Consider the following 24,737-nt stretch of genomic DNA (forward strand, 5'->3'; position numbering starts at 1 on the left):
TACATTGTTTAAGTTATAATGTCATTTTCATTACTACTCCCAATTTAACCACAATACTAGTAAAGAAAACACAAGGACTTTGAACAGCTTCATCGCTTGGTTCTTCTGGGTTAGGTCTGGGTATGTCAAATAAGTTTTCCAAGTGTATTACATTTTCTGGTTTAAGAGTGACTTCCTGCTTAAGGATGAACTTTCTGTGTTAGGAAATGCATACACGTGAATGTCAGAATGCATGTATGCAAAAGGATCAATATTGGGATTGTATGTATATATGAGTAAAGGAGAACAAATATCTATGCGTTGAAAAATACAGGGTATGTATATGCACGAGTAGATGCACCTGTAAGGATATTAAATGTATGTCAGCATAAAAATATGTAGCATTAATAAAAAATAGAATATGTGTGTGAAAGAATAATTAATGTATGAGTGAATATACATGTATACATATTTTCATTGCAATGTTGACCCTGTGCTAACTTGCATATGACAAATAAATCTGAAACCGATATGAAATAAGAAGAAAAGTGTACAAAGATGACAATATATGTATGCAAGTGTGACAATATCTGTATATGAAAGAACAATATATTTACATAAGAGTGACAGAACGAACTTTCGCTTGTATGGCCCCTCATAAAGTGGACTACAAGACTCCCCTATATTTTTTCAAATTTACCAAATAGCTCACTAAGCCTCTTCCCACTTAAACAGCCTTGTTAGAAAGCCAGTTAAATTCTACATCGAACACCAATGGAATATTTAGTCCGTGCAAACAGAGCAGTCTCAGCAGTGCGGCAGTGTTTCTGATATCTATCAAAGTGATTTCCCAAAGGGTCAGAGTTAAAAAAAAGAAAAAAGAAAAAAGAAGCTCACTGCTCTCAGTTCCAAAAGAAGTAGAAATGTGTTGCTGGCAGTGATTTTCTGCTAGTTCATAAAGCTCCTGGCACAGTTGGAGGGCCTCTGGCCTCAGGTAATTTGGTGAAGAGTCTCAGATTGTCACCACACTCTCGGTGGGAGCCACTTAAAGGATCAGCGCCTGCAGATCAATCTGAACCACTGTAAGCTTGGATGGTTTGCAGTGGGAAAGCAAGCACAGGGCATTTATGCTGTATGTAAGAGTGACTAAACAGCTGATGGTAAAGCACTGAAATACCCTGCTACCCTGACAAAGAAGCATTATAATTTTTAAGATTGTTTTGTTTTTGCTCTTGTTAAAAGAACTAGAAGGTTCATGAGGGACACTGAGTCAGACACACTCATAAACTCTCATAAACAACATATTATTCTAACAATAACACATTGTATTGACGAACAGTTAAATGACTATTTTAAATCTTTGGTGGGAATAAGAAAAATCCTCCAAACAGCGTAAAGATGAAAGACTATAGTTTCATAGTTAAATACTTGTAGAACACTTTAATTGTAACACACCGATGCTTGTCTGTATATCAGAGACAGATTTTTACTCTCTACTGCGTTAGTTTACCTGGAGGTATAATTATCTTGGAATGGTTTGGTTATCAAATATGAACATGTACACACTGGCCACATTGTTAGGGACACCTGTTCAACTGCTTGTGAACCCAAATTTCTAATCGACCTGCTGAAGTTCAAACTAAGCATCAGAATGAGAAAAAACATGATTAAAGTGACTTTGAACGAGATATAGTTGTTTCAAAAATTGCCGATCTACCATCTCCAGTGAGCAATTGGAGATCAGTTTATTTGCATAAACGCAATAATATTGGAAAACAGAAGATTGGAAAAGTACCAACTGAGCATTATTTAAACACCACAGCTATCTGAGTATTGTTTCCGTCCACATCCAACCCTTTATCACCCCAGTGTACCCATCCTCTGATGTCTGCTTCAAGCAGGATAACACAAAGTGTCAAATATCATTTTAAACTGGTTTCTTGAAGATGATGGTGAGTTTATTGAACTCAAATGGCCTCCACAGCCACCAGCTCCAACTCAGCACTAGCAAAGTATTTAACAAAGTGGTTGGTGAGTGCATGTGAGATACTTGTGGGATGCTTGAGACGTCCGCTTGAAGACGCTTGAACTCCCTGCTTGAGTATTTAATAAGCAGTTAATGTCATTGTATGTTAATATTAATAAGTGCTTGTCTTCAATGCTGAGATATTTATATCATAACACCTGTTTTTTGCGTTGAATATTGGTATGTGTCTTTTGATATACCAACCTCAACATCTCGGGAGAAGTCACTTACAACAGAACAAGCTGCTGTTAACCAACACGTTGATACACACTCATATGTGTTTACAACTACATTAGAGAGCACAATAAAGTGCTCACTAAATGTTTACACACTGCTAAATGGGGAGGGGTGGAAAACAAAGTGTCCCTGGCTCTAATCTAATCTCATCTAATCTAATTTAGAAAAAATGTGGGACAGCTAAGTCACAAAATTTAGTATTATTAATAACATGATGTTACACAAGTTCAGTCATTGTAAATGTTTTCTTGTATTAAATTAAAGGAATTGTACAATTTGATTTTCCACGTGATTACCACTTGTTATGTCGTTTATTTTAGTGACACTTTGAGGGTTTAAACAATATACCAACAGCTGGAGTTACCAAAGCGTAGATGATTACAAATAAATTACAACAAATCCACCCCAACCTTTTCTTTCTACGCATTTTGTGACAATACTTCTATATCTTTTGTATTTGTATCATTGTATCTGAAAATGCAGGTGCATCAGTAAAAACACAACAAAGAAAAAAAAATACCATTGTTGTTTAACAGGAGAAAAAAGAGGAACAAAGGAGTAACAGTTTGAAAGCTGTTACATATTAGCAGATGTAAATAATTAGTATCCCCTTCTATAAATGCATGTCTTATTTGCACATTAGATTTGCATTTTCTGCTGCTGTATTTCAAGACATAAAAGGATGAGTGCAAAGTTAAGTAAACAAACATGCAGTAACTTTGAGAGTGTAAAATGAGTGGGAAGGAGCAGTCATTGAGTCTTTTCATGTCCGCTCATTGGCTGGGTGTCGTTACGTTTGTGTTTTGTTTTGCCCCCCTCCGGCATCCACAGAGGAAACCCATCCCTCGTGAGCAAAGTGCACGACGGAGGGGGTGCTCACCACCGAGGCCCTGGTCTTCTGCCTTGTCATTGGTCACGGCGAAACCTACATCAGTTTAAAACCAGACACCACTTTCTTCACACAGCACAACCCCCTAAAAAGAGAGCTGAGGAGGGACAGGCTTCACGAGAGATAAGCAGAGTTGGTCTCAGGATGCCTGCATATGCCACCAACATGAGGACAAAGTTCCCCATCATAGCCTTGATTTTGGAGATTATCACCATCATCCTATTTGCAGTATTTGTCGTCTATGATGATGGGGAACATGGACACCATGACTCACACGACACCCACAATAACACTGGCCATAAATTGAAGCCTATGGACCTCTACCCCAGTAAGTCCACCTGGAGCCGCATGCTTGCTTGCTTGCTTGGTCAACATGTTATTTATAAACAGATTTTTATGAATGTTATATCATTTATATTGTTGATATTGCATCTAATTAACTGGCAAAAAAAATTAGACTAAAAGCAGAAAATATTAGTCACACTGAAATTTTACAGTAAACAAGATGACAGACATTTTGCTTGTTTTTCATAAAAATAGCAAAGTAAACAGAATTTCCACATTTCTTTTTACTTACATTTTCTTGAATAAAATTAATTCTATTTTAGGGGTCTAGTTAATCAATCAGTCACTTGCAAACACAAATTGGAGGTTGTTTCCAGCGCAGGTCAACTAAATGCAATAAAAGGAGTCATGGGGTTGAATTCTCATCTGTCACAAGGTCTAATCAAACACATGCAGCTGAGAAGACAAGTGAATCCTGTTGGGAAAGGTGGAGGTCACATGTGATTTCATTACTGTGTCCAAAAAAAGGCTCATAAAGGACAGTCAGGTGGAAGCTGGAGGTTTTGTGCTGCATTTAAATTGATATTTTTCAAGTTATCCTGCAGTAGCTTTAGCATTTTTTGTGGGCTCTGAGTGGTTTCTACAGTTAAGCGGCTTCTTTGCAGCTTGTGCACTTATCTGCATTCAGATAGCTGTTTTACTGCATGAGTGCCTGCTCACAATTGGGTGGGGCGGTTGTGACACCCAATAGATTAGCTCAGAATTGAAGCTGACCATATCTTCTGCTTCACATGGGATGTTTAAGTCACATACGTTGACTGTCAACGTATGTGACATTTTGAAGTAAAGATCACATTTAAGGCTAGACTCTGCTGTGAACTCTGCTGTGTCTTTTCTGCACAAAACTTATGTTATCTTTGTAACACTCTCTTAATTCCCAGTTAGTCATAAAGGAGTAAAAAATATGCAGTGATTTATCTTCAAAAGTTCAGAAGGGATACTTGTTTTTGGAATAACAGGCCCAGAGCTAAAACTTTTGCAAAATTTAAATTATGCTTGATAATCTAAAACCATTAGCATTTAAACTGGGACTGCGCGATGTTAGAAAGCATGAGGCTTGGGGTTGCATGCTGAAAGAGATCCATTATCTCACACATCCCAGACTTCTGCAATTACAAGCTCAAAGCACAACAAATAAGCAGTTAAAATATGCAATTTGCAGAAGTAAAATTGTGGTCGCCTGGTATGAAAAAATACCTCAAAAATGTTCTAATTAGGACTTTTTTTCTTTCATTTCTTCTTAAAGAGTGGTTAATATGCTAAATTAAACATTAAAGTAAAGGAAGACTTTGACTTAATACTTTGTAAAAATGAAATAATTGTTCATCTTTTTTAATGCATGGGTTGAAAAAAAGCTGCACAGTTGCACCTAAGGTGTCTCTCGCTTGTCTTGGTTCAGCCAGTTCTTCAGAGGATTCGCGTTACCTAACATCTAGGCGTGGTGCCAGTCACTGTGGCTGCTTTCCAGTTTTATCTCATCCCCGTCCACAATCTACTGTTCACTACTACAAAGAGAGCAATTGTGACTCACCCAGCTGAGAAACAGAGAGGGGTAAAAGTGCAAGTTCAGGGGCAAAAAGATTTTCTTCAAAACAGCTTCATGGAGATAAGTTTAGTCAGATATCTACACATCAGCTTGCAGGTGCAGATGTCTTCAAAATGCTGATTGTTACTGCTAATTAAGACTGAAAGGGAAAGATGTGATTCTCTTTTGGTGTTTGGTTTTGATGCTGAACTGTCAGAACCTGGAGCGTTTTTATTATAATAGAGCACACAGTAATCAGATGTTGAGCTATCAGGGCTTTTAAGCACATATACAGATCCCTGACTAAAGCAGATGTGAGTGGGTTTGTATGTTTCCCAAATACCCAAGGATGTGTTAGAAATTTGCTGACATTCTATATGCAGAAACAGTTTATGGAAATAGATGTGGATGAATTTAATCTCCCCCATTATCGCCATTTGAAAGCTGCTGCTTGCAAAATAATGTACTCTGATGTAAATGGCGCATGGGAGCCTGACGCTTTAAACAGCTTAAACACACCTAAGTCTGAGTTTGGGCTTTTTCATCTAGGGGATAAAATCAAAATGTTGAGATTATGTTCACATTCAACCTCTATTTTTACTTTTCAAAATGCAAAATCATAAAATACTTCACACTTTTAACATAAATGTCTATCGACCAAATATGAAGCAGATGATACTTTTATGGTATAATACAAGGCCACAGCTAGGAAAGGCTGATCTTGCCTTAGCGCAAAGACTGGAAACAACTAATCTGACTCTTTTACAAGGCGACAAGAATCTCCAAAGTTTAATGTTTAACACATTTTATGTAAGTGTAAAAACAACATGTTGTCAGACTGTTTCTTGGCAGCGTATAGTAACATCCTGCAGCCTTTGCCATTTGTCTGATAAACTACTGAAAACCTTGTGGTAATAACACTTCAGCAATTAAACAGATGAGATGTAACATGTAAAATAAAGAATTCAGAGTTCAAAGTTGGTCTTCTCCATTTTCAGTCTTTGTGCTAAGCTAAGCAAAAAGGCTGCTTTATTTATTACACATGAACACAGCGGAACCACAGACTGTATATAAAAGATGGGCACACTAATAATTTGTTTCTGGTCTCATTATATTAAAACTGTAATTTTAGCATTTTGGCTTAATGTTAATAGAGACAACAACTAGAGACAACTGTCTGTAGCTGTTTTTCTAGAGACAGACGTGACTATAGTTGGATGCAAAAATAGAGTCCTAAACTATCAGCTAAACTTCATAACCTTGGTTAGCAAGTTGCATTCATAATTTATACAGATGCTTAGTGCAGACATAGTAGACAGGTAGCTGCTAACTGGTGTTTAGAGACTAATGTGCAATACCACACAACAGGCTTTTCAAAGCTACCAACACCAAAAACATGGTCAAGAGGTCTAGTCCAGTGATGCTAATTAACCTAGTGAAGTTTAGCAGACAGCCATTCACTGTCCAGCTGTTTATATCAGCACATCAGGCAGTTAGAATAGCCACACCCCTAAATAAACTCACCCACTCTCTTCTATCTATAGACCAAAACCTTATTTGTACCATGCTGTAAGCATGTTTACTTTCACTGTGAAGTTCAACATTTTAAAACTAAACTAGCTTTCAAATTCTGCCACCAGTGGCCAGCAGAGGAACTGCAGGTTTTTTGGCACATACTTGTTTTCAGTCATTTAAGTACTCATAACTAACTAAGAACAAAGAAACTGAGAAACAGCTGTAAAAGTATTCCTTTAAGGCTGTCACACGGTGTGTCCTGTCTAGACAATAACAGACACAACTGTGCTCATTATGAACTAAGGAAATGAGTCTATTGTTTCCCAGCCTACACATACATACAACTTGATATATTTTCCACATGTGAAGCTCATCATAGCAAGCTTAAAGCCTTAAGGGAAACAGAAGTCTCCCTTCCTGCCATGATGATGACTCAAATCCCCCTAAAATATATTTGGCCTTAATCCAGACTCATCTATCCTCACTTATGTTAAAGATTTGTTTGTACCTTCTTACTGCAGAATACCACACACACACACACATATATATATATATATATATATATATATATATATATATATATATATATATATATATATATATATATGTATATATATATATGTATATGTATATATGTATATATATATATGTATATGTATATATGTATATATATATATGTATATGTATATATGTATATATATATATATATATATATATATATATATATATATATATATATATATATATATATATATATATATATATATATATATATATATACATACATATAATCAAACAGGGGATATAAGATTAGCAAACTCCAAACCCTGCTGCCTTTTTCAGTCTAACGGCTGACAAAAAGTGATAAGAGTGCACAAAGCATCCCCTCCCTTTGAGACATCTTAAGTTTAGACTTATTAAGATCATATGCACTTAATAGAAAAGCACAAGGCCACAACCCCAACAGGGACAGTGGGGGTATTTTCCCAGCATGCCATTCATAGTGTGATTGAATTGCTTTTCCACCTGACAGGTCACAGCTGACAATGCAGCCACTGTGGACAGAAATGACTCCTGAGAAGTCCAGCTACTTCTCAATAAGTAATTTAAACCACAAAGTATGAAAAAAAAACATACCACTGTGAGCAGCAGGGTTGCAGCAAATAATTTACTTTGAACTGAATAAGTGCTTCATTCAATTCAATTATAAGACCACATTCAACTGAGGTTAAAGTGGGACTAGCTAACACAGCATTAACTGACCTCCCTTCTCATGTCCCCAGTGTTTCAGGACGTCCACGTCATGATCTTCATCGGCTTCGGGTTCCTGATGACATTTCTCAAGAGATACGGGTTCAGCAGCGTGGGCATCAACTTGCTCCTGGCTGCCTTCGGCCTGCAGTGGGGCCTCCTCATGCAGGGTATCTGGCACCTGGAAGGGGGCAAGATTAAAGTCAGCATTTTGAAGTATGGCTTTCTTCGCTGCACATATCACTTTTCAAAAACAACTGCTATAAGAAAAATGCACATGGCTGGTTGTAGGTTTGGGGTTGCTGTCACGATGCAAGTCCCTAAGACTTGCACAGCATTCTACATCATTACCAAGTACATGCTAAATAAAGCCAAATCCTGCACATGAGTAGCTCTAATAGATCACAGATAACATCTGTTGATGTAGGATTAAGGTTATTTTGTTTTTCTAATAACCTTTGTCCTCACTCCTGCAGAATAATCAATGCAGATTTCAGCACAGCTACGGTCCTGATTTCATTCGGTGCCGTTCTGGGTAAAACCAGCCCTGTGCAGCTCCTCATCATGACCATATTGGAGATCACCATCTTTTCCGTCAATGAGCATCTGGTGGTTGGTCTCATGAAAGTGAGTTCATAGTAGCAAGTGTATGTGTGTTCACGAACTGAGCAAAAAAACATCAATCCCCACATAACAACCACGAATATTCACTGTTTTATCAAATGCTACTGTGGGTCTGTCATGCCTTTCTCTTCAACAGGCTAGTGATGTTGGAGCATCTATGGTCATCCATGCTTACGGAGCCTACTTTGGCTTGGCAGTGGCTCGAGTACTTTACAGACCAGGTTTAAGAAATGGACATGAGAACAATGGATCTGTTTATCACTCTGATATGTTTGCTATGATCGGTAAGAAAGCACTGAAAATAATTCTGTGATCATATATTAAAATGTGTTTACAGATATAGTTTTCCCTTCTTTCCCATGTCTTTCCCTCCCCGGTGCATCACTGGCCTCCAATAGAAGTCAGACTTATGCCATCTAGTGGACACAGACAGCTGTGCAGCATGGACCTTGACGTTTCCGTTTTTAACATCCTCTTCTACAGGAACCATCTTCTTGTGGATGTTCTGGCCCAGCTTTAACTCAGCCATCGCTGAACCACCGTTGAGCTACACTCAGCTCACTGCAGTGATCAACACCTACCTCTCCCTGGCCGCCTGCGTGCTCTCTGCCTATGCCATCTCCAGCCTGGTGGAACACAAAGGAAAACTGGACATGGTCCGGCAACTTTACTCTAATAGTTATAACAGCGACAGTTCACAGAGTTAAAAGCAGAAATTCAGTCATACAGTTGTATTTATGTCTTTCTACTGCACAGGTGCACATTCAGAACGCCACCTTGGCTGGTGGTGTTGCAGTGGGAACCTGTGCTGACATGAGCATCGGGCCATTTGGAGCCATGCTGATTGGGCTCGTAGCTGGCATTATATCCACCGTGGGATTTAAATACCTAAGTGTGAGTCTAAAGAAAGACAACTGGTACAACCTGGTACAGGCTGAATCTGAATTAACAATGTGTACTTTTGTTGGTGACTAAAAATCCCCTGTTATTCATTCTCTGCAGCCTATACTGGAATCCAACCTGGGTATCCAGGATACCTGCGGTGTCCACAATCTGCATGGCTTGCCTGGCATCCTGGGCGGGCTGGCTGGAATTGTGGCTGCAGCTTTGGGGAAAAAAGACAGGTAATAGTCACCTCACTCACTGAAAATCTCACCACAGTATTATAATAACCCATATATAAAAGCAATATGGCTTTGACACGATTTACTTCATTTAAAAGTCACTTCTTCTCATCCTGTCTCCTCAGTGCTAGCGCTACCATGCAAGCTGCTGCCTTGGGTTCATCCCTCGGGTTCGCTTTGGTTGGGGGTACTATTACAGGTGGGCAAAGGAGATTAATAAAACCATAAATTTTACACCTAACGGCCAAATTGCTCAATGGAAAGACACTGAGGTTTAGAAATGGGTGATCAAACATTCATTTTCTTCTTTAAGGTTTAATAATGAAGTTGCCTTTCTGGGGACAACCTCCAGACCAGAACTGCTTCGATGACTCTATTTACTGGGAGGTAAGAAATCCCATTACTCATAAATATTATCTTCAGGTCTCTGACTGTCTGGTACGAGTGGCAGAAGGCAGATTTGTTTATTCAAGTTATTAACTCAGATAGACGTGGTTCATATATCAGTATAACTAGAGAAAAAGAGCAACTGAGCACATCCAGGCACAAAAAACTACATATACCTGACAAACATCATAAAGTATTAAACTAGAGCCAAATAATAATCAGTCAATCAGTATATCATTAGATGCAGACTTTAATTCACAGAAACACATTGTGCATATCATGCATGTCCATAAATGCATTGTGCATTTGTTTGAACTGTATTTTGACCATTTATGCCACAGACAAATAATTTGCATTGTTTTCCAGGTTCCTAATGAGGAGGAAGAGAACGAGGAGAGCCTGGCTCACGGAGATCAATCAAAGCACAAAGCAGACGTTTAAACAATTGCCCACGATTTTGCCTTAGCTATAAATGAAGAAGTTTAAAAAAAAAGTCACAGTTCAGCTTCACCACAAGACCAAATATCAGTTTGTTGATGCAGAATTCGCTTAAACGTGGTGCTTATTCCATTTCTGAACTGCGAACCACGCACAGAGTTATTTTCCATCATAGTAAAGTTTGAATTTGTATCGGAAAGAGCACTTAAACATTTACGCATAAAAGCTAAAAAAAATATATATATATATGCATGATAAAAAAATTAAATTTGGTTAAAACTTCAGGGATTTTTTTACACTTTGATTTATATTCACGAACCACTCCACAGCTTCACTGCTGACACACTTGTATAAGCTCTTTTTTTTTTCAAATTTTGATTTTATATCATAAAAAAACATAAAAGCATGTTTACTATATGATTACAGTGTGTATTTTTCTTATACATTATATTTTTCTGTAGAAGCTCGAGCAGAAAAACTGCGCTTTGACCCACTGGTTCGCATCACCTCACTGGAGCCCAGTCCTCATGTGAGAGGTCAAGTCAGGCATTGTAAAAACCAGCAGCGTGGCTCTGACGTGTGCAGGGATAGCCGTATGATATTACTGCAACTAATAAAACTTCCTAGCATTTTCTATCTTTCTGAGCGCAGCTGTTGAAAAGTTGATTGGCTGTCACTGGGTGAGCTGGGGTTTGTTTTTCACTCTGTTTTCTGTTCAGAGCAAATGTATTCCTACATGTACATACAGTTTAGATCTTAGACATGGACATGGTCAGTTTTATCAAAGCTTTAAACATAGCAACTGGTACTGAATATTTTTCAGATATTATTCAAACAGTATAAAAGGAAGCTACCTACTGATATGCAGTGCCACGATGGCAACAAACAAGCTATCATACCATAGATAGTATCATAATATCCACCAGTTTTCTTTCCTCTATTGCTGTGAAACTTGTGCACTGTGCACTCCCTCAATCTAGATTTTGAACAGCATGACGGCAAAGCACTGCAGGACAGGTTAAAACACGGGACTGAGCGCTAGATAAAACTGACTTAATGATTTTCTTGTTTTTTCTCAAATGATCTATGATGCTCACACTAAAATGCATCATGATTTTGTATTTTTATACAGCTGACATGAGCTCTTATTTGTGTGGTATACTATTACTGTCATAATAAACATGTTTTTGTACAGTTTTTGTGGTCATTTTTAAAGCATGTTTCAATCATTTCAAGTTCTCAGTTTAACTAAAGAAATGTTGTGGGAGGGGTTTTTTGTTTTGTTTTGTTTTGTTTTTTGTCTTGGATTTTTCCCCTCCTATGTATAGGCAATGAGAGACAGAGCATAATTTTAATTCTACACAATATGACTGAGTTAAATGATTACCAGAATGACATCAATGCATAATCTGACTCTTCGATGGGTGCATGGCTCAATTATAACTGCAATTTCTCCATTTCTCATTGATTTTTTTTGATGGATAGCTATGAAATTTTGTTCAGACATCCATCACTCATCACTGGACCTGCAATACACACAATATACTTGAGCTCTGCAGAGCCCACTACATCAGCTGAATTATCCGTATTAGAGACAACTAAACAAATAAACATCTGAAAATAAATGCATGGAAATTTTTATTAGGGGTCACCAAAGCAGATCGGCTGCCTCAATCTCACCTTATCCATAATACCTTCCTCTGTCACACAAACCCTCTACATGTGTTTTTGTTAGTGCCACCACCTCCAAACCACATATCATAGCAGGTCTTACTTCTTATGAAACTTCCCCTTCACTCCTGCCACTATCCTTCTTTTGCAAATCACTACTAATACTCGTCTCCACCTACTCCACCCTGTCTGCGCGCTCTTCTTCACTGTTGTTTGCTTGGGATGGTTGACCCCAGGTAGTTAAATTCATCCACCTTCACTGTTAGTCCTCCTTTCTTCTTCACCCTCCCATTCACGCACATATTCTATCTCACTTCTTGTGACTTTCATTGCTCTTCTCTACAGAGCATAAGTCCACCTCTCCAGGCTTTCTTCCAACTACTTTGTACTCTCACTATAGATCACAATGTCTTCTCCTGCCTGACCTCATCTGTCGCACTGTCTGTCACAACTGCAAACAAGAAGGGATTCAGAGCCGATTTTTGATGTAATCACACCCCCACCTCGAACCCATATGTTACTCCTACTGCACACCTCACCACTGCTTTGCTGTCCTCATGCAGTGTGGGATGAACACAGTATTTGTGTGGGACAAAGAGAGACGCGTTAACAATGCTGGGATGTAGTGAAATATATAATATAGAATGCAACTTTTTAACATTCTTACTAAGGAAATAATAATAATAATAATAATAATAATAATAATAATAATAATAATAATAATAATAATAATAATAAAAGAAAGGTCAAGTTTATTCTCATTTATCACTTGTGATAGTTGCTGTACTCAAATATAGCTGCTGTTCTCCCTGGTAACAGTCTTGGTAGATTGGTATGCCTGTTTTAAATAAATTATGACTCAGACATACTATGTCAATTCACATATTTTCTCCTGTGCAAAATTGAAATACATGTCTAGCAGGAAAAAAAATGACCAAAAATGTTCAATGATATTCATCAACATCTGCTGTAGCTTGCAACCTTCTTTAGTGCGCATATCATTTTCTTGATTTTATTTTATACATTTTATTCATTTGATTGGAATAAAAAGCCTTCTTTTCACATACACTGCGTAAAAAAGCAAATTTTAGATGCATCTCCCACAGGACCTGTCAAAATGTGGGACACTGTCTCAAGATATGGGAGAGGAGAACAAGGAATAAAAATATACTTGTCTGCCATTCCTGTTTTCTAATGAAGCATCACAGTTCCTCTCTTGATAGCCTATCATAAGCTTTCTCTAGACCACTTATTGATTAAATTATATTCAAAACTCCTTCTCTTTAATTAAATATAATAGTATCGTTAAGTTTACATTTTTTTACTTGTTTAAAATGTTTTCATCGAGCAAACACAAGCAGTACGAATACTCTGCAATGAAAAATATCTCTGTCGCCACTAGGGGCGCTGTGATAGCTTTCGGTTCTTCTCGCGCCTTTGTTTTGAAAGTAGCTTGTACCGGTGCATCATGGGATACAAAATGTTTCCTAAGGTAGCTAACTAGTGCTAATTTACCGGAGATAACTGGTTATAAACTCACAGTTTACCCCTTCTTAAAATCTTTGTAGATAGAAAATATAAATATCATTTTAACTGAACCCGACTGTCGCTATGGTGAGTACAAAAGCTCAGGTTTAATAGCTTATAGCGGGGGGTTTTTATTAGCTGTAGCTCTGTAAACGTAGCACTGTCTGCAACGTTTATGTGTGTGTTAAAGAAAAAAAGCCTCCAAATAAATCCGATATCCATATCTCCGTATTCTTGTTTTAAGACATTTATTTGGGGTTTTGTTATTCGTAGCTTTGCCAGCTTATCCGAGAGCTTTAAACGGAGACCTGTTTCTTGTCACACACAAAACCCGCACATATACACACACGCAACACAAGCAATAATGATTTCTCTGCGTTTGCAGTCGGCAGAAGCGGACTGTAGAGTGTCCACCTCCTCCAGCTCCAGGAAGGATGAAAGGAAAAGATCAAGAAGCACAGGCAAGTTTTCCGCCAATGCTACCGGTTGCTCATTCATTTTATTTATTTATTTTTTAATTAGAGTTAACAGCTGACGACACATGTGACGTTACGGCTGGGTATAGATAAATAGGTGAATAGATACTTAATTGATCTCAAGGGAAATGATAGCAGCCAACAGTGTAAAACAGTGTCTCATGTTGGTGACAGGTGATCAAAGAGTGGACTGATTGTTGCTGAGCAGAAGGAAAACTGACTGTTAAATTAGTGTTTACCCTATTATGTTTACTATATATATTGTTATAGTAGATGCAACACATCTCTCCAAGTCTATTAAAAGATGTGACTGAAAGTCTTCATTCATAAAAGAGACTAAGTTCACATTAGCAGAAAAACAATAAGAACAGGACACATTTCCTTACTGTTTCACTGCATCTGCAGCTATATAAATGCTTACAAATAGTAAAAACCAGAGTACAAACTATGTTTCTGTATGTATTCTAAATTAAACCTTAGTGACAAATTATACTACTTTACTGTGTGTCGCTTCCAGACACTGTCATTCAGGGGAAATGCTGAATGGCTGCATTTGTAATTTTGTAAATATGGCTTATGTTAGTTTATTGTGTAATTACATTTTTGTTTTGCCCCTTTTTTTCAGGAAGAGAAAAAAGGAGGCGGAAACGTAGCCGTAGCAGATCTTCCTCATCATCCTCTTCCAGCTCATCATCATCGTCTTCGTCTGCATCGTCATCTTCATCGTCATCTTCGGGTTCTTCACGGTCATCCAGCCGAAGTCGCAGCAGCTCTAGCAGTAGTGGTAAGTGTGCACTAAATGTCTGATATGTATCTAAAAAAATAATTTTTCTCCTGAAGTGTCTCATCACAGTGCTGATATCTGTTTGGATTCAGCTTAGTGTGTTATTTCTGTTCTTGTTAGACTCTCGCAGTAAATCCAGAAAGCAGTCCAAGAAAAGGAGAAAGGAGAAAAACAAAAAAGTAATTTACTATTCATTTGTTAGCTTATATTGCCAAATAATTTTTTAGCCCCAAGAAAACTGAATTATGCTTTTTTCTTTTCTATCCAGAAAGGGAAGAAAGAGAAACGGTCTAAACGTAAGAAAGAAAAGAAGTCAAAAGGAGAGGAGGACAGCTCAGGACCTGTACAGATCTCCAAGGTAGGAAAAACATTCAGCAAAAACCTTTACATGTTTCTGTTAGACGGGTATGTTATATTGGTGCATTATATCATGTAAATATATTCATGCATTTGCAAACAGTTCTTTCACAGGAAGAATAGAGTGATTAATTTTTAAGATTATGGACTAGCACTTTAATCATTAGGTGTTCTCACAATGGCCAAAGATGAATTATAGAATAAGTCTATTCATCTTTATTCTTAGAATAAAACATGCAACAATTACTACTCATCCTCCTCATCTTTGAGGTGGGAATAACAAAGCACACAAGCACCTGTCCAAATGAAGCTCGCCTCACCATAAAGTCCCGTTAAGAATCCTGTAGACCATAAAAGATTTCTAATATCAAAGCCATCCATAATAGATGGTAATATTCTTAATTTTACAACTTTGTTTTTAAAGAGTTGTGACTCCAGCCTGGCTAATATGACAGGCATTTTAAAGTTCACACGGAACACCCAAACTTTTTAATCTTTAATTGTTTTTAACCATATTTCTTCATACTGTTACTCCAGGTGTGCATCTTTCTTGCCGCATCTCCGACAGTTTTTTTCCATCCTTAACTTGGTGTTTATTTTGAAAATTGACCTCATTCTTTATTCTTTTCCTGTACCTGACTTCCTGGCATCCTCATACGCCGTGTGCAGCTTCCATGCATAATAAACCCATTGCTGTGTTAAGCATCACAGAACAAAGAAATGCTGTGGTGCATTTCTTCAAATTGCAAGCGTTGTCTTGAGTACAGTCTGTGTTTGCATTGATATTGGAATGTGATAGAGGCTTTCTGGCATATTCCTGGGATTAGAAGTTGAACTGATAAGATTCTTTAAAATGAAATGTGTTTTTCTTTCAGTATTTGAAGGACAGGAAAAAGGGCAAATACAGCATGATTTCAGGGAAGAAGATAAAGATGAAAGTAAAGAAATCAAAGAAAGACAAACAGGTAAGCAATCAGATGTGCCTTTTTGTAGTTTATAGATTGTTTATTTGTTTTTTTCACTTGTCTTATGTGTGCTTTGTTTTCTTACAGCGAGACAAAAATCGAGCAGAGCTTCTGGAGTTCTTGAACTCTACCCTGTAATCCCGCTGTGAACACCGGTCCTGTTTGTCAGGCCCAGACACCTCAGCAGATCTCAGGAAAAAATAAAAGCAGTTTTCTGAGAAGGAAAGGATGACTGTAAATTGAGTTGCCACAGAGAGGCAGCAGCAACGTGGCTGGAGTGCAGAAGGAGATATTTCTGTGGGCAAAACAAGAAGCATTCACACCGCAGGCTCATGATGTAAGCGGTGTTATTATTAAGCAGTTGGGTAAGTTCATCTGTGGTCAATCAGATGGAAATAAAGTTGCTCACCTGCTGCACTCTGACTTCTCAGATTTGCTCGCAGTTTGAATATGTCACCTCTTTCAAAAAAAGAACTCCCTATTTAGGTTGCAACATACCATTTCACAAAATACTGAATTCAGTCAGATAGTAATTGGTTCAGAAGAGATATGGGCTTAGATCTATATGTGTCTTCCATGTGTGAAGCTGGCTCCAACATTACCCACAGTGTATCTCAGCCACCGGCAGCCTGGTCGGAGTCTCATGTAGCAACAAAAAGAGGACTGATCAAGTCACACCCTCTGATTTTCTTTTTTTTAATAAACCTGATTTAAAGATTTAAAAACAGACTTTGCTGTTCTTCTTTCAGCTCTTAGTTACTTTCCCCATTCATAGCAACCTTTCTACATTTAGAAAGGTTGCGTACGTTCATTTTCTGTTTGTAGCTGACGAGAATTGTGGTTGCGAAAGTGCAAGTCTGATTGTGTGTTGAAATAAGAGTTTTTAACATGTATATTATGTTAAAAATGCGAATCGACTCTGTATTGTTGAATTATTATAGTAAATCTTATTCATAACCATTTACTCTCTCATGAACAATCAGTTATTTTTATTGTATTGACATATAAAAACACAGACACTGTCAGTTCCTCTTGTATGGAGACGATGTCAAGATGTTTATGGATGATGGATGAAACCTTTTATGTATTGTTGAATAATGGTGGGTGACAAATGGAGCAGAAACAGCAATTAAAGTGCGTCAAAGCTTTTACTTTGATCTGACAGCCTTTGATGATTAATTCCTCTTTCCCCCAACCCCTCCCCTCCAACATCCTCTTGCGAATAAAGAGCACAGGAAGAGAGCTTTCAGTTCACCGACCTTGGATGATGAATTATGTTCCTGGGTCCTTATGTGCAGTTCAGGAGGGAACGCGTGACTCACCTTCTCATTGGATTAAGTGTTTGTTTTAAGACTATTCTCCTTCTGTATGAAAAACTGTATGAACAAAATTTATAGCCCAGCCCTGCCTGTGTAGTCTGACCTAGCACCAAGTGTCTCCTCCCAATAAACAGCAGTTTAAATAAGATTAATTTCCCTATTAGGCTACAGTAAAAAGCCCTCAGTGCTTAGATGCCAAATCTCTGCAAAATGAAAGAGGCATCACTTCAAGTAGCGATAATCTCATGAAACTTCTTTCAAGTACTGAAAAATACTTAAAATATGATAAACTAGAAAAAAGACACTTCAGATAAGAGAGTAAAGCAGGATCAAATGCTGATTGGTACTGTACTGTAAAACCAGGAGGACAGACGGACTCGTCCTCTCTCCTGGTGCAAAAGTGGACACTGCTACAAAGCATTAGTCCTACTGAAACGTCCCACCATCATCATCACCATCTCTGTCCCGTGAACTCCCGCATCAAACAATCTTACTGCTGCCGGTTCCTTTGTATCTAAAGTCAGGCATGCTCCACACTCTCTGCATCTTCTCGTCCTTGTCCATCCCTCTCTCCACGTCCTCTGACACGGTTTTGAGGTCGCTTAGACCCGCCCCTTCAGCTGCAGCAGAGGTCAGGCCCACTGTGCTTCCAAACGGGTTGATCTTGATCCGCGATCTAAAGTTCATGAGGGAAACGCTCATGGCACGTTTGTTGTTCCACTGGCGAGCAAGTCGCTCTGCCTCCTGCTCCTCCTTCAGGTGATCCAGAGCCTCCATGAGGACGGAGCGAAACAGACCAGAAACTTCATGCACTTCGGGCTCATTGGCCTGCATGGCCTCCCTGAACCTGTGCAAAGAAATGAAACAGTGATTGTGTGGTTGTCAGTGCGATGGTTTTGTAATTGGCTTTTTTCTTTTGGTTGTTTTGTGCACCCTTTCTACAAGAAGATGCCATTAAAAATGTTTTTCATTTAAAAAAATATGAACATTATTAGCAATTAGCTTCTAACTAACTCATACAACAAGTTTGAATCATTTAGAGTCACATTTCCCACCTCTATATACTTGTTAGGTTTAGATGCTTGTAAACAAAAACATCAAATCAGCTAATTGCACGGAAGCAGCTCAGTGCATTTAGGAATGGACACTTCATAGAGACGACCTGCTGAAGCTCAAACTGAACATCAAAAGGGGCAAAAGAAAGGACATTTGCTACAAGACAGACTGGTCTGAGTTTCAGAAACTGCTAATCTGCTGGGATTTTCCCGCACAACTATCTAACAAGCAGTTTTATTAGATGAAATCTGAGCATTGTGAGATAACAAATGGTGTCTTGTGTCCTTAATGAGTCCAGTGGAGTGACAGCAGATGCCTTTTAATACAAACGTGCTCACATAATAACACCTGCTTGCTCTTCTAGCTGTGAATCACTTGAGATCCTCAAAACAGGACTGTCTATATATATGCTTTGCTTTTTGTTTAAGTAAAGTGCACGTGTGAAAGCGACTATGGTCAAATGATCTGATAAAACGATGCTGGTCAGAACTAATGCTGGAACAGCACAAGTCAGTTAATCAGCATCATCATTTTCTACCAAACTCTGTGTTTCTTTTGTCAGTACGTTCGATAAATTAAATCTTTCGACACGTCCCATCACATGTAATTCTCACAGCCATCTTAACCTGCCTGTAACAGATGAGGATCCACGTGATGGCAAATGTTCCTCCTCTGCCAACAAGTGCCCGAGGCCCTAACAAACCTTTAAATAGAAAACCTGGGAACCAGTTGCTCAGTAAGTACTTCAAACTGACTCATAATTGGCCTTTTGATCAACTCAGGCTAGCTCAGATTTAGCATCTCTGCTGTCGCTTTTATGATTCCAAAAATATAATTTTAGAAATACAGTGAAATATTCCTATTAAGGATACAATTTAGTTTGGCAAGAAATTTTAAAAGAAACAGAAATCCATCCTTAGGCCTTCATATGTCATGATCCTGGGCTGACTTCTCAACCCTAGTAATCTCACTCGATTATAATAAATACTAGTTAAATGTATTATCTAAGGTAAGACGTTCAAAAACGTGTTATTAATGTGTTTGGCTCGCACAAAACTTTTCTTTTCGGTTCTAAAACAGATTAAAAATTAACCAATTTACCAATAGAGTCAATCAGTTTCATTTTATGTATGAAATTGAGTAAGTTTAATATAAATTTAAAGATGACACTTTTAACAATTCCCCAGAAATCAGACTCACCAGACGGAATATCTAACCTAAAACACTTATTTTGGGGCGGGGGGATCTCCCAGTTGCCCTGTGGCAGCTGGAACAGGCCCCAGTCTCCCTTCTATCTTGAACTGGACAAAAAAATGGATGAATAAATGCAATTTTACTTTGTTAAATACACTTTATAGTAAGACAGCTGAGTTCTTTGCCCACATGAGGCAAACTGAGATTGCAAAAACATGGTCATCTTGGTCCCTGCTGTGTTGGTGACTTCCACTTACCATTTAGCACCTCACCTCTTACTCACATTAACGCTGTTAAACTCTAACAAGGCACCTGGGACCTCTGCAGCTTTCTACGAACAGACGCTAAGATGAGTTCAGGAAGTCTCTGTCGGAGATTAAAGTCACGCGTCAAATGACGGAGAAGCTGGCCATCTTATCAGTTTGCCTCACAAAACTTTCCCCTGGTCTGTGCCAAAGAAGACGCTTAAGTGTGTCTCGTAAAAGTGTTAAGACAAACAGAATTAGGGAGGGGTTATAGTTGGTTACAGACACAGACCAGTAGCCATTCCTGTTATAAGTTTTTGAAGAACACCAGAGTGCCTCATGCCTAGTTGATGCAATGTAGTCTCAAACTGTCACAAAAGATTTTGTTGTCTTAAAAGGAATCAACACAGTCAGCGACAATACTCAGGTCAGTGTGGATTTTAAATGATACTCAGTTGGTACTAAAGGGTCTAAACTGTGCCAAAAAAAAGGCCTCATGCATTACACCACCAGGAGTTTAAACACTGATACAAGGCAAGATGGAACTATGCTTTCTGACCCTACTATCTGAATAATGTACCAGAAATCAGGACAGGAGTGGCACTCAATGTGGTCTTCTGCTGCTGTAGCCCACCTGCTTCAAGGTTTAGCGTGATGAATAACAAGGTATATTCAGCATGGTTATGCATGGTTGCATAACCATCAGCTTGAAGTCCAGTCATTCCCCTCTGAACTGCCGTTCACTGGATATTTTGTCTATCCAGTTTAAATATCTCCACTCTAATGCTCAATTTGAACTTCAGCAGGTTGTCTTGAACATGTCTACATTTCTAAATGCATGAGTTGCTGCCACGATATTTGCTGATTAGTTATTTGCATTAACAAGCAGTTGAACAAGTGGAAGTAATGAAGTGTCCAGTGGGTGTGTCTATAAATACCTGAGCGGGAAAAATTTGAAAAAAGGCCAGATCCAACTTAGCCTCTTTTCTGCCCTAGTACTTAGGAAGCATGCTAACACAGCAGTCCCCAACCCCCGGGCCATGTGAGTCGTTTGGTACCGGCAGAGAGTTGAGGTTCGGGTGTGAAATGTATGTTTTTTAGGGTTTTATCGGTTTTTATCGTTGTTGTTTTTTCCCCCGTCTGTTATGAATAAATCTTCTTTTTTTGGTACCGGTTCTGGTGTTATTTTGTTATTTATCCATGACACCTTACAGGCCAGTCCGTGAAAATATCGTCGGACATAAACCGGTCCGTGGTGCAAAAAAGGTTGGAGACCGCTGTGCTAACACACAAAACCAAAATAGCAGTAAACTTTGTACCACATTGGCTTGTTAGCATTGCCGTGTTGGTTATGGGGATTGTTACAAAAAATAAATACAATTATATATTTAAATACATTCTTACAACATTGGTGATCTTGTCTTTCAACTCGAAGCACAAATCTTTTTCTAATAAATAAAGCTAAGGTTAGCATGCTTGCTAGCTAAATATCTTTATTTATTCATTGCACTGTGTGAATGTATGTGATTGTGCTGTCATTATTATCCAGTGTTAAATAATGTGTCAATAAATTTAATCTCTGAGTTCTTTTCTTCTTCTTCTTCTTAGAGAATAGATGCTAACTTGTAGCTATCCTCATTCATTTCATAAGTAGTCATGAGATAGTAGCTCTGAAGTCAAACTGTCTTCACATTTAATAAAATTAAAGTAGATTTTTGGCGACAAGGAAACAATATAGTATACTGCTAAACTGCTATAGTGATTTTCATCTCACGCCTACTCACTATCACCTTACTTGAGTATGACCAGCCCACAACAGGATGGGGGCACCTTGGCACAGAGGTCCTCCAGGCCAAGCCTCTCGCCTGTACTGATGTTGTAGGTGGACCGGGGCGTGCTGGCTAGCCAGCTGTAGTCGACCCCAGTCTTCATGCGTCGGTACTCGTTCTCCCTCTCTCTCTGCTGCTTCTCAGACTCCTTCAGTTGCCAGCTGAACTCGAGCATCAGGGTGTCGGTGACCACATCGGCCGGGTCCCGGCGGGGAGTCCGGTAATACGGCTCGTTCCAGCTGAACCAGGAGGCCATGGCCGCGTCCTCCTTCACTGTTCCCTGATGAGGGGCAATGACAAGCAGACTTCAAGTTTATTTCTGAAAGGCTGTGTCTGTGAGAACAGAGCATTCATTCAGACAGACCACAAAGTCAAAATCAGCCTAATCCCAGATCAGCTGAACTGAGCCCACATCAGCTGACGACTCAGCTGACACTCTTTTATACATCCAACTGGCAATACAGGTTGTGCTATTTAATCTGCATTAACCTGCCAGTTCCTGGACATCTGCAAGCCACTTTGCAACCCACCTCTGTTGCCTGCTCTGCTCTGTGAGCATTTTTGCTTCTGCTGTCCCAGAACAGAGCCACACTGCCAAATATGAATTATAGCAGATGGAAATAACATTCTTATTCTCACTCGAGTGATAAAGAAATAAATAATGTGTTTAGAAAGAGACACGCTTGAAATGTTTAATTAGAATCTGTAGATGTTTGAAAATGGTACCAATAAAACATAACAAAAAGCACAGGGTTGACCTGCAACGAGTTGTAATGTTTTAATGAACATTCATTTTGTACAACAAAGCATCCTCTGAAGTGTGTTCGATATCTGCATATTTTTCAAAAAGACAACATCCACCATGCTGCGTCGGCTCTTTGTTCTGCAGGTGTCATATCTGCTCCAAAGGATCTCTATTCAAGCAGATCAATAGTGGGCCTTTTGTTAGCTTGTATTAAAAAGCACAGCTGTGCAGGCCACTGATTCATGTGTCGTGAGTCATTATTTAGGATTTTAAAGCATTGCTTTTACATGATGGGACTTTGGCACCTTTTTTTCTAAATGAAAAACACTGTTTCTGATTCACAGCTTACAAATCTAAGTCCCATTTTTAGTGGTTTTTCTAGTATAGATGTTGTTTTCAGCATGACCAGCCCCTTTAATGCTTGACCACAGTGTTTTTATGGTAGGTTAATCTATTTACATGCTGGCGGTATCTTCTGGGCCACATCAGCTGTACATGCGCCTCCATTTGGGGCAGTTTTGCTGCTGTGGCTATGATAAAACATGGGCTGAGAAAAGGTTTCACGACAGAGCGATGGAGTGAGATTACAGCCCTACCTCGACCCCAAGTGGCCAGCACTTTAACCCCTAAAAATGGAGCAAGTAAAAGAGTCACTGCATCAGTATGTTTTACATCAGGAAGGATAAAGGCTGCGTTTTTCAATCTATCAAGTAATCAGAAAACAAAACAATCTGATAGCATTTTTTTTTAATCAGAAGTCCAAAATATTAAACTTGCTAGAAAGTAAAATCAGAAAATAAAAATAGGTGAGTCTTTTAAAGAAAAATGACATAAATTAAAACCACAAAATAACCAAGCATTGAAAGACCTTTAATCTCAAGTTGTTTTTGTAATATTTGTTAATAAATGACCTAAAAGATCACTGGATTTCCAGCCATTGTCAATTAATTTCTCTGTCAATAGCAACCATTTAAACTGACCACTCCTTTCAGCCCTGAATTGGAGACTGGTCTGCTGCCTTCAGGACTCCAAATCTGAGTGATTTCTTATTTATAAGTGGCGTGAATACCAGAAAAAAAATACATGCCTTCCTGAAGTCAGTTTTTTCATCTTTCAGCCTTTATTTTGAACCAGCTTGTTGCTTCAAAGAATGCCTTACCTCTTCCTTGTTTCTGAAGTTTTCTTTGGTCTCCACAAGATATAAAATCACCGTAGAGCCGAACAGTAAAAGTCCTCAGGAAGCAGAAGAGCTGGGTGGATGTCGAAGAGACTGGCTGAATGAAACGCAGAGAGAAGAGAGAGGAGAAATGGTTTTTCTCTCTCCTCCTCTTCCATCCTCTCTCAGCATTATCGCCACCTCTCGCTCTCCCCTCCTCCTCCCAGGAGCCTCTCTGGCCTGCCTTTACTTGTTGCGGGAGGTTGGGGGCACCATCTCCAACGGGAGCCGTTGGATCATGGCCCCTGATGAAGTGCTTATGTAGCTCTTTACGATCCGCCGTTGCCATAGAGACACTTGTAAGCCTATTTGTCCACAATAAGCTCCATCAGCTGAAAAGGGAGCCTGAGAGCGATGAAGAGGCAGATAAAGAGGACAGAGTGGGTTGAGCAGCAAGAAGGAAAGAGGAAGACAAATCAAAGAATGTTGTTCGGAGGACAGTGTTAGTGGCGTGGGAGCTCGGCGGTGCACGGACAACACCTGCAGGAGGTCATCCTGTGTAAATGAACAAATTAACTTCCCGCAGATAATGGGAGTCACTGGGTTACAGTGGATGGTCCTGAATTATTGGAGGGGAGGAAATGTGCTAATTACAGGAGGAAATGTTTGTCAGTGTGTGTGATGCACAGGATAGAGTCCAGACTTAATGTGCAGTTGTTGTGTAGGAGGAAATCAAGGTTTGTTGGCTTATTCTGTGTGTAGGTGTGAGTAGCAGCAGCAACAGCAGCTAACCTCTCACAGTTTCCTTCTGTGCATTTTCACTACAACCTTAAAATCCTCATCACCATTCCATTACAGCACAACACCATCCTCCTCCTCCTCTTTAGCGATACACTGCTAAATAAAATGCTGGATGAACCGCGACCTCTGTTTAGTCACTGCAGAAGAATCCATTACTGAGAGTGCTCACTAAGTAAAACAAGAGAAACATTTATATTCACTGCTGCATCTTCTAATGATAACATGGTGACACCAATATAAAAAGAAATAAAATAAAAGCTCTAAATGTGTCA

General features: G+C 38.9%; 3 protein-coding genes across 3 annotated transcripts; 2 read left to right on the forward strand and 1 right to left on the reverse strand.

Moving 5' to 3' along the window:
* The first annotated feature begins 3,190 nt into the window (after positions 1 to 3,190).
* Positions 3,191 to 11,537, forward strand: rhag (Rh associated glycoprotein). Its single transcript, XM_063495026.1, has 10 exons — positions 3,191 to 3,459; positions 7,800 to 7,983; positions 8,244 to 8,394; positions 8,528 to 8,675; positions 8,875 to 9,047; positions 9,148 to 9,285; positions 9,394 to 9,515; positions 9,641 to 9,714; positions 9,829 to 9,902; positions 10,269 to 11,537. Exons 1-10 carry the CDS (start codon positions 3,276 to 3,278, stop codon positions 10,341 to 10,343), a joined length of 1,323 nt encoding a protein of 440 aa, XP_063351096.1. The 5' UTR covers positions 3,191 to 3,275; the 3' UTR covers positions 10,344 to 11,537.
* A 1,944-nt stretch (positions 11,538 to 13,481) lies between these two features.
* On the forward strand, positions 13,482 to 17,616 carry si:ch211-22i13.2 (uncharacterized protein LOC553945 homolog). Its single transcript, XM_063495199.1, has 7 exons — positions 13,482 to 13,625; positions 13,924 to 14,003; positions 14,644 to 14,798; positions 14,919 to 14,977; positions 15,067 to 15,156; positions 16,031 to 16,120; positions 16,208 to 17,616. The coding sequence occupies exons 1-7, from the start codon at positions 13,623 to 13,625 to the stop codon at positions 16,256 to 16,258; spliced, it is 528 nt and encodes a 175-aa protein (XP_063351269.1). The 5' UTR covers positions 13,482 to 13,622; the 3' UTR covers positions 16,259 to 17,616.
* Positions 17,250 to 23,955, reverse strand: rd3 (retinal degeneration 3, GUCY2D regulator). The gene is made up of 3 exons (XM_063495198.1): positions 23,668 to 23,955; positions 21,730 to 22,043; positions 17,250 to 18,286 (listed from the first exon to the last, which is right to left on the reverse strand). The coding sequence occupies exons 2-3, from the start codon at positions 22,017 to 22,019 to the stop codon at positions 17,920 to 17,922; spliced, it is 657 nt and encodes a 218-aa protein (XP_063351268.1). The 5' UTR covers positions 22,020 to 22,043; positions 23,668 to 23,955; the 3' UTR covers positions 17,250 to 17,919.
* Positions 23,956 to 24,737: the final 782 nt, after the last annotated feature.

The sequence above is a fragment of the Pelmatolapia mariae genome, linkage group LG15, assembly GCF_036321145.2.
Source record: "Pelmatolapia mariae isolate MD_Pm_ZW linkage group LG15, Pm_UMD_F_2, whole genome shotgun sequence".
Classification (NCBI taxonomy): Eukaryota; Metazoa; Chordata; class Actinopteri; order Cichliformes; family Cichlidae; genus Pelmatolapia; species Pelmatolapia mariae.

Coding starts and splice junctions, on each gene's coding strand:
- rhag (XM_063495026.1), top strand. CDS start 3,276: ATGCCTGCATATGCCACCAACATGAGGACAAAGTTCCCCATCATAGCC. Junction 8,676..8,874: donor TGATATGTTTGCTATGATCG/GTAAGAAAGCAC, acceptor CCTCTTCTACAG/GAACCATCTTCTTGTGGATG. Junction 9,286..9,393: donor TGGGATTTAAATACCTAAGT/GTGAGTCTAAAG, acceptor CATTCTCTGCAG/CCTATACTGGAATCCAACCT.
- si:ch211-22i13.2 (XM_063495199.1), top strand. Junction 14,004..14,643: donor AGATCAAGAAGCACAGGCAA/GTTTTCCGCCAA, acceptor TTTTTCAGGAAG/AGAAAAAAGGAGGCGGAAAC. Junction 15,157..16,030: donor GACCTGTACAGATCTCCAAG/GTAGGAAAAACA, acceptor TTTTTCTTTCAG/TATTTGAAGGACAGGAAAAA.
- rd3 (XM_063495198.1), bottom strand. CDS start 22,019: ATGGCCTCCTGGTTCAGCTGGAACGAGCCGTATTACCGGACTCCCCGC. Junction 18,287..21,729: donor TGTGGGCTGGTCATACTCAA/GTAAGGTGATAG, acceptor TTCTTTGCACAG/GTTCAGGGAGGCCATGCAGG.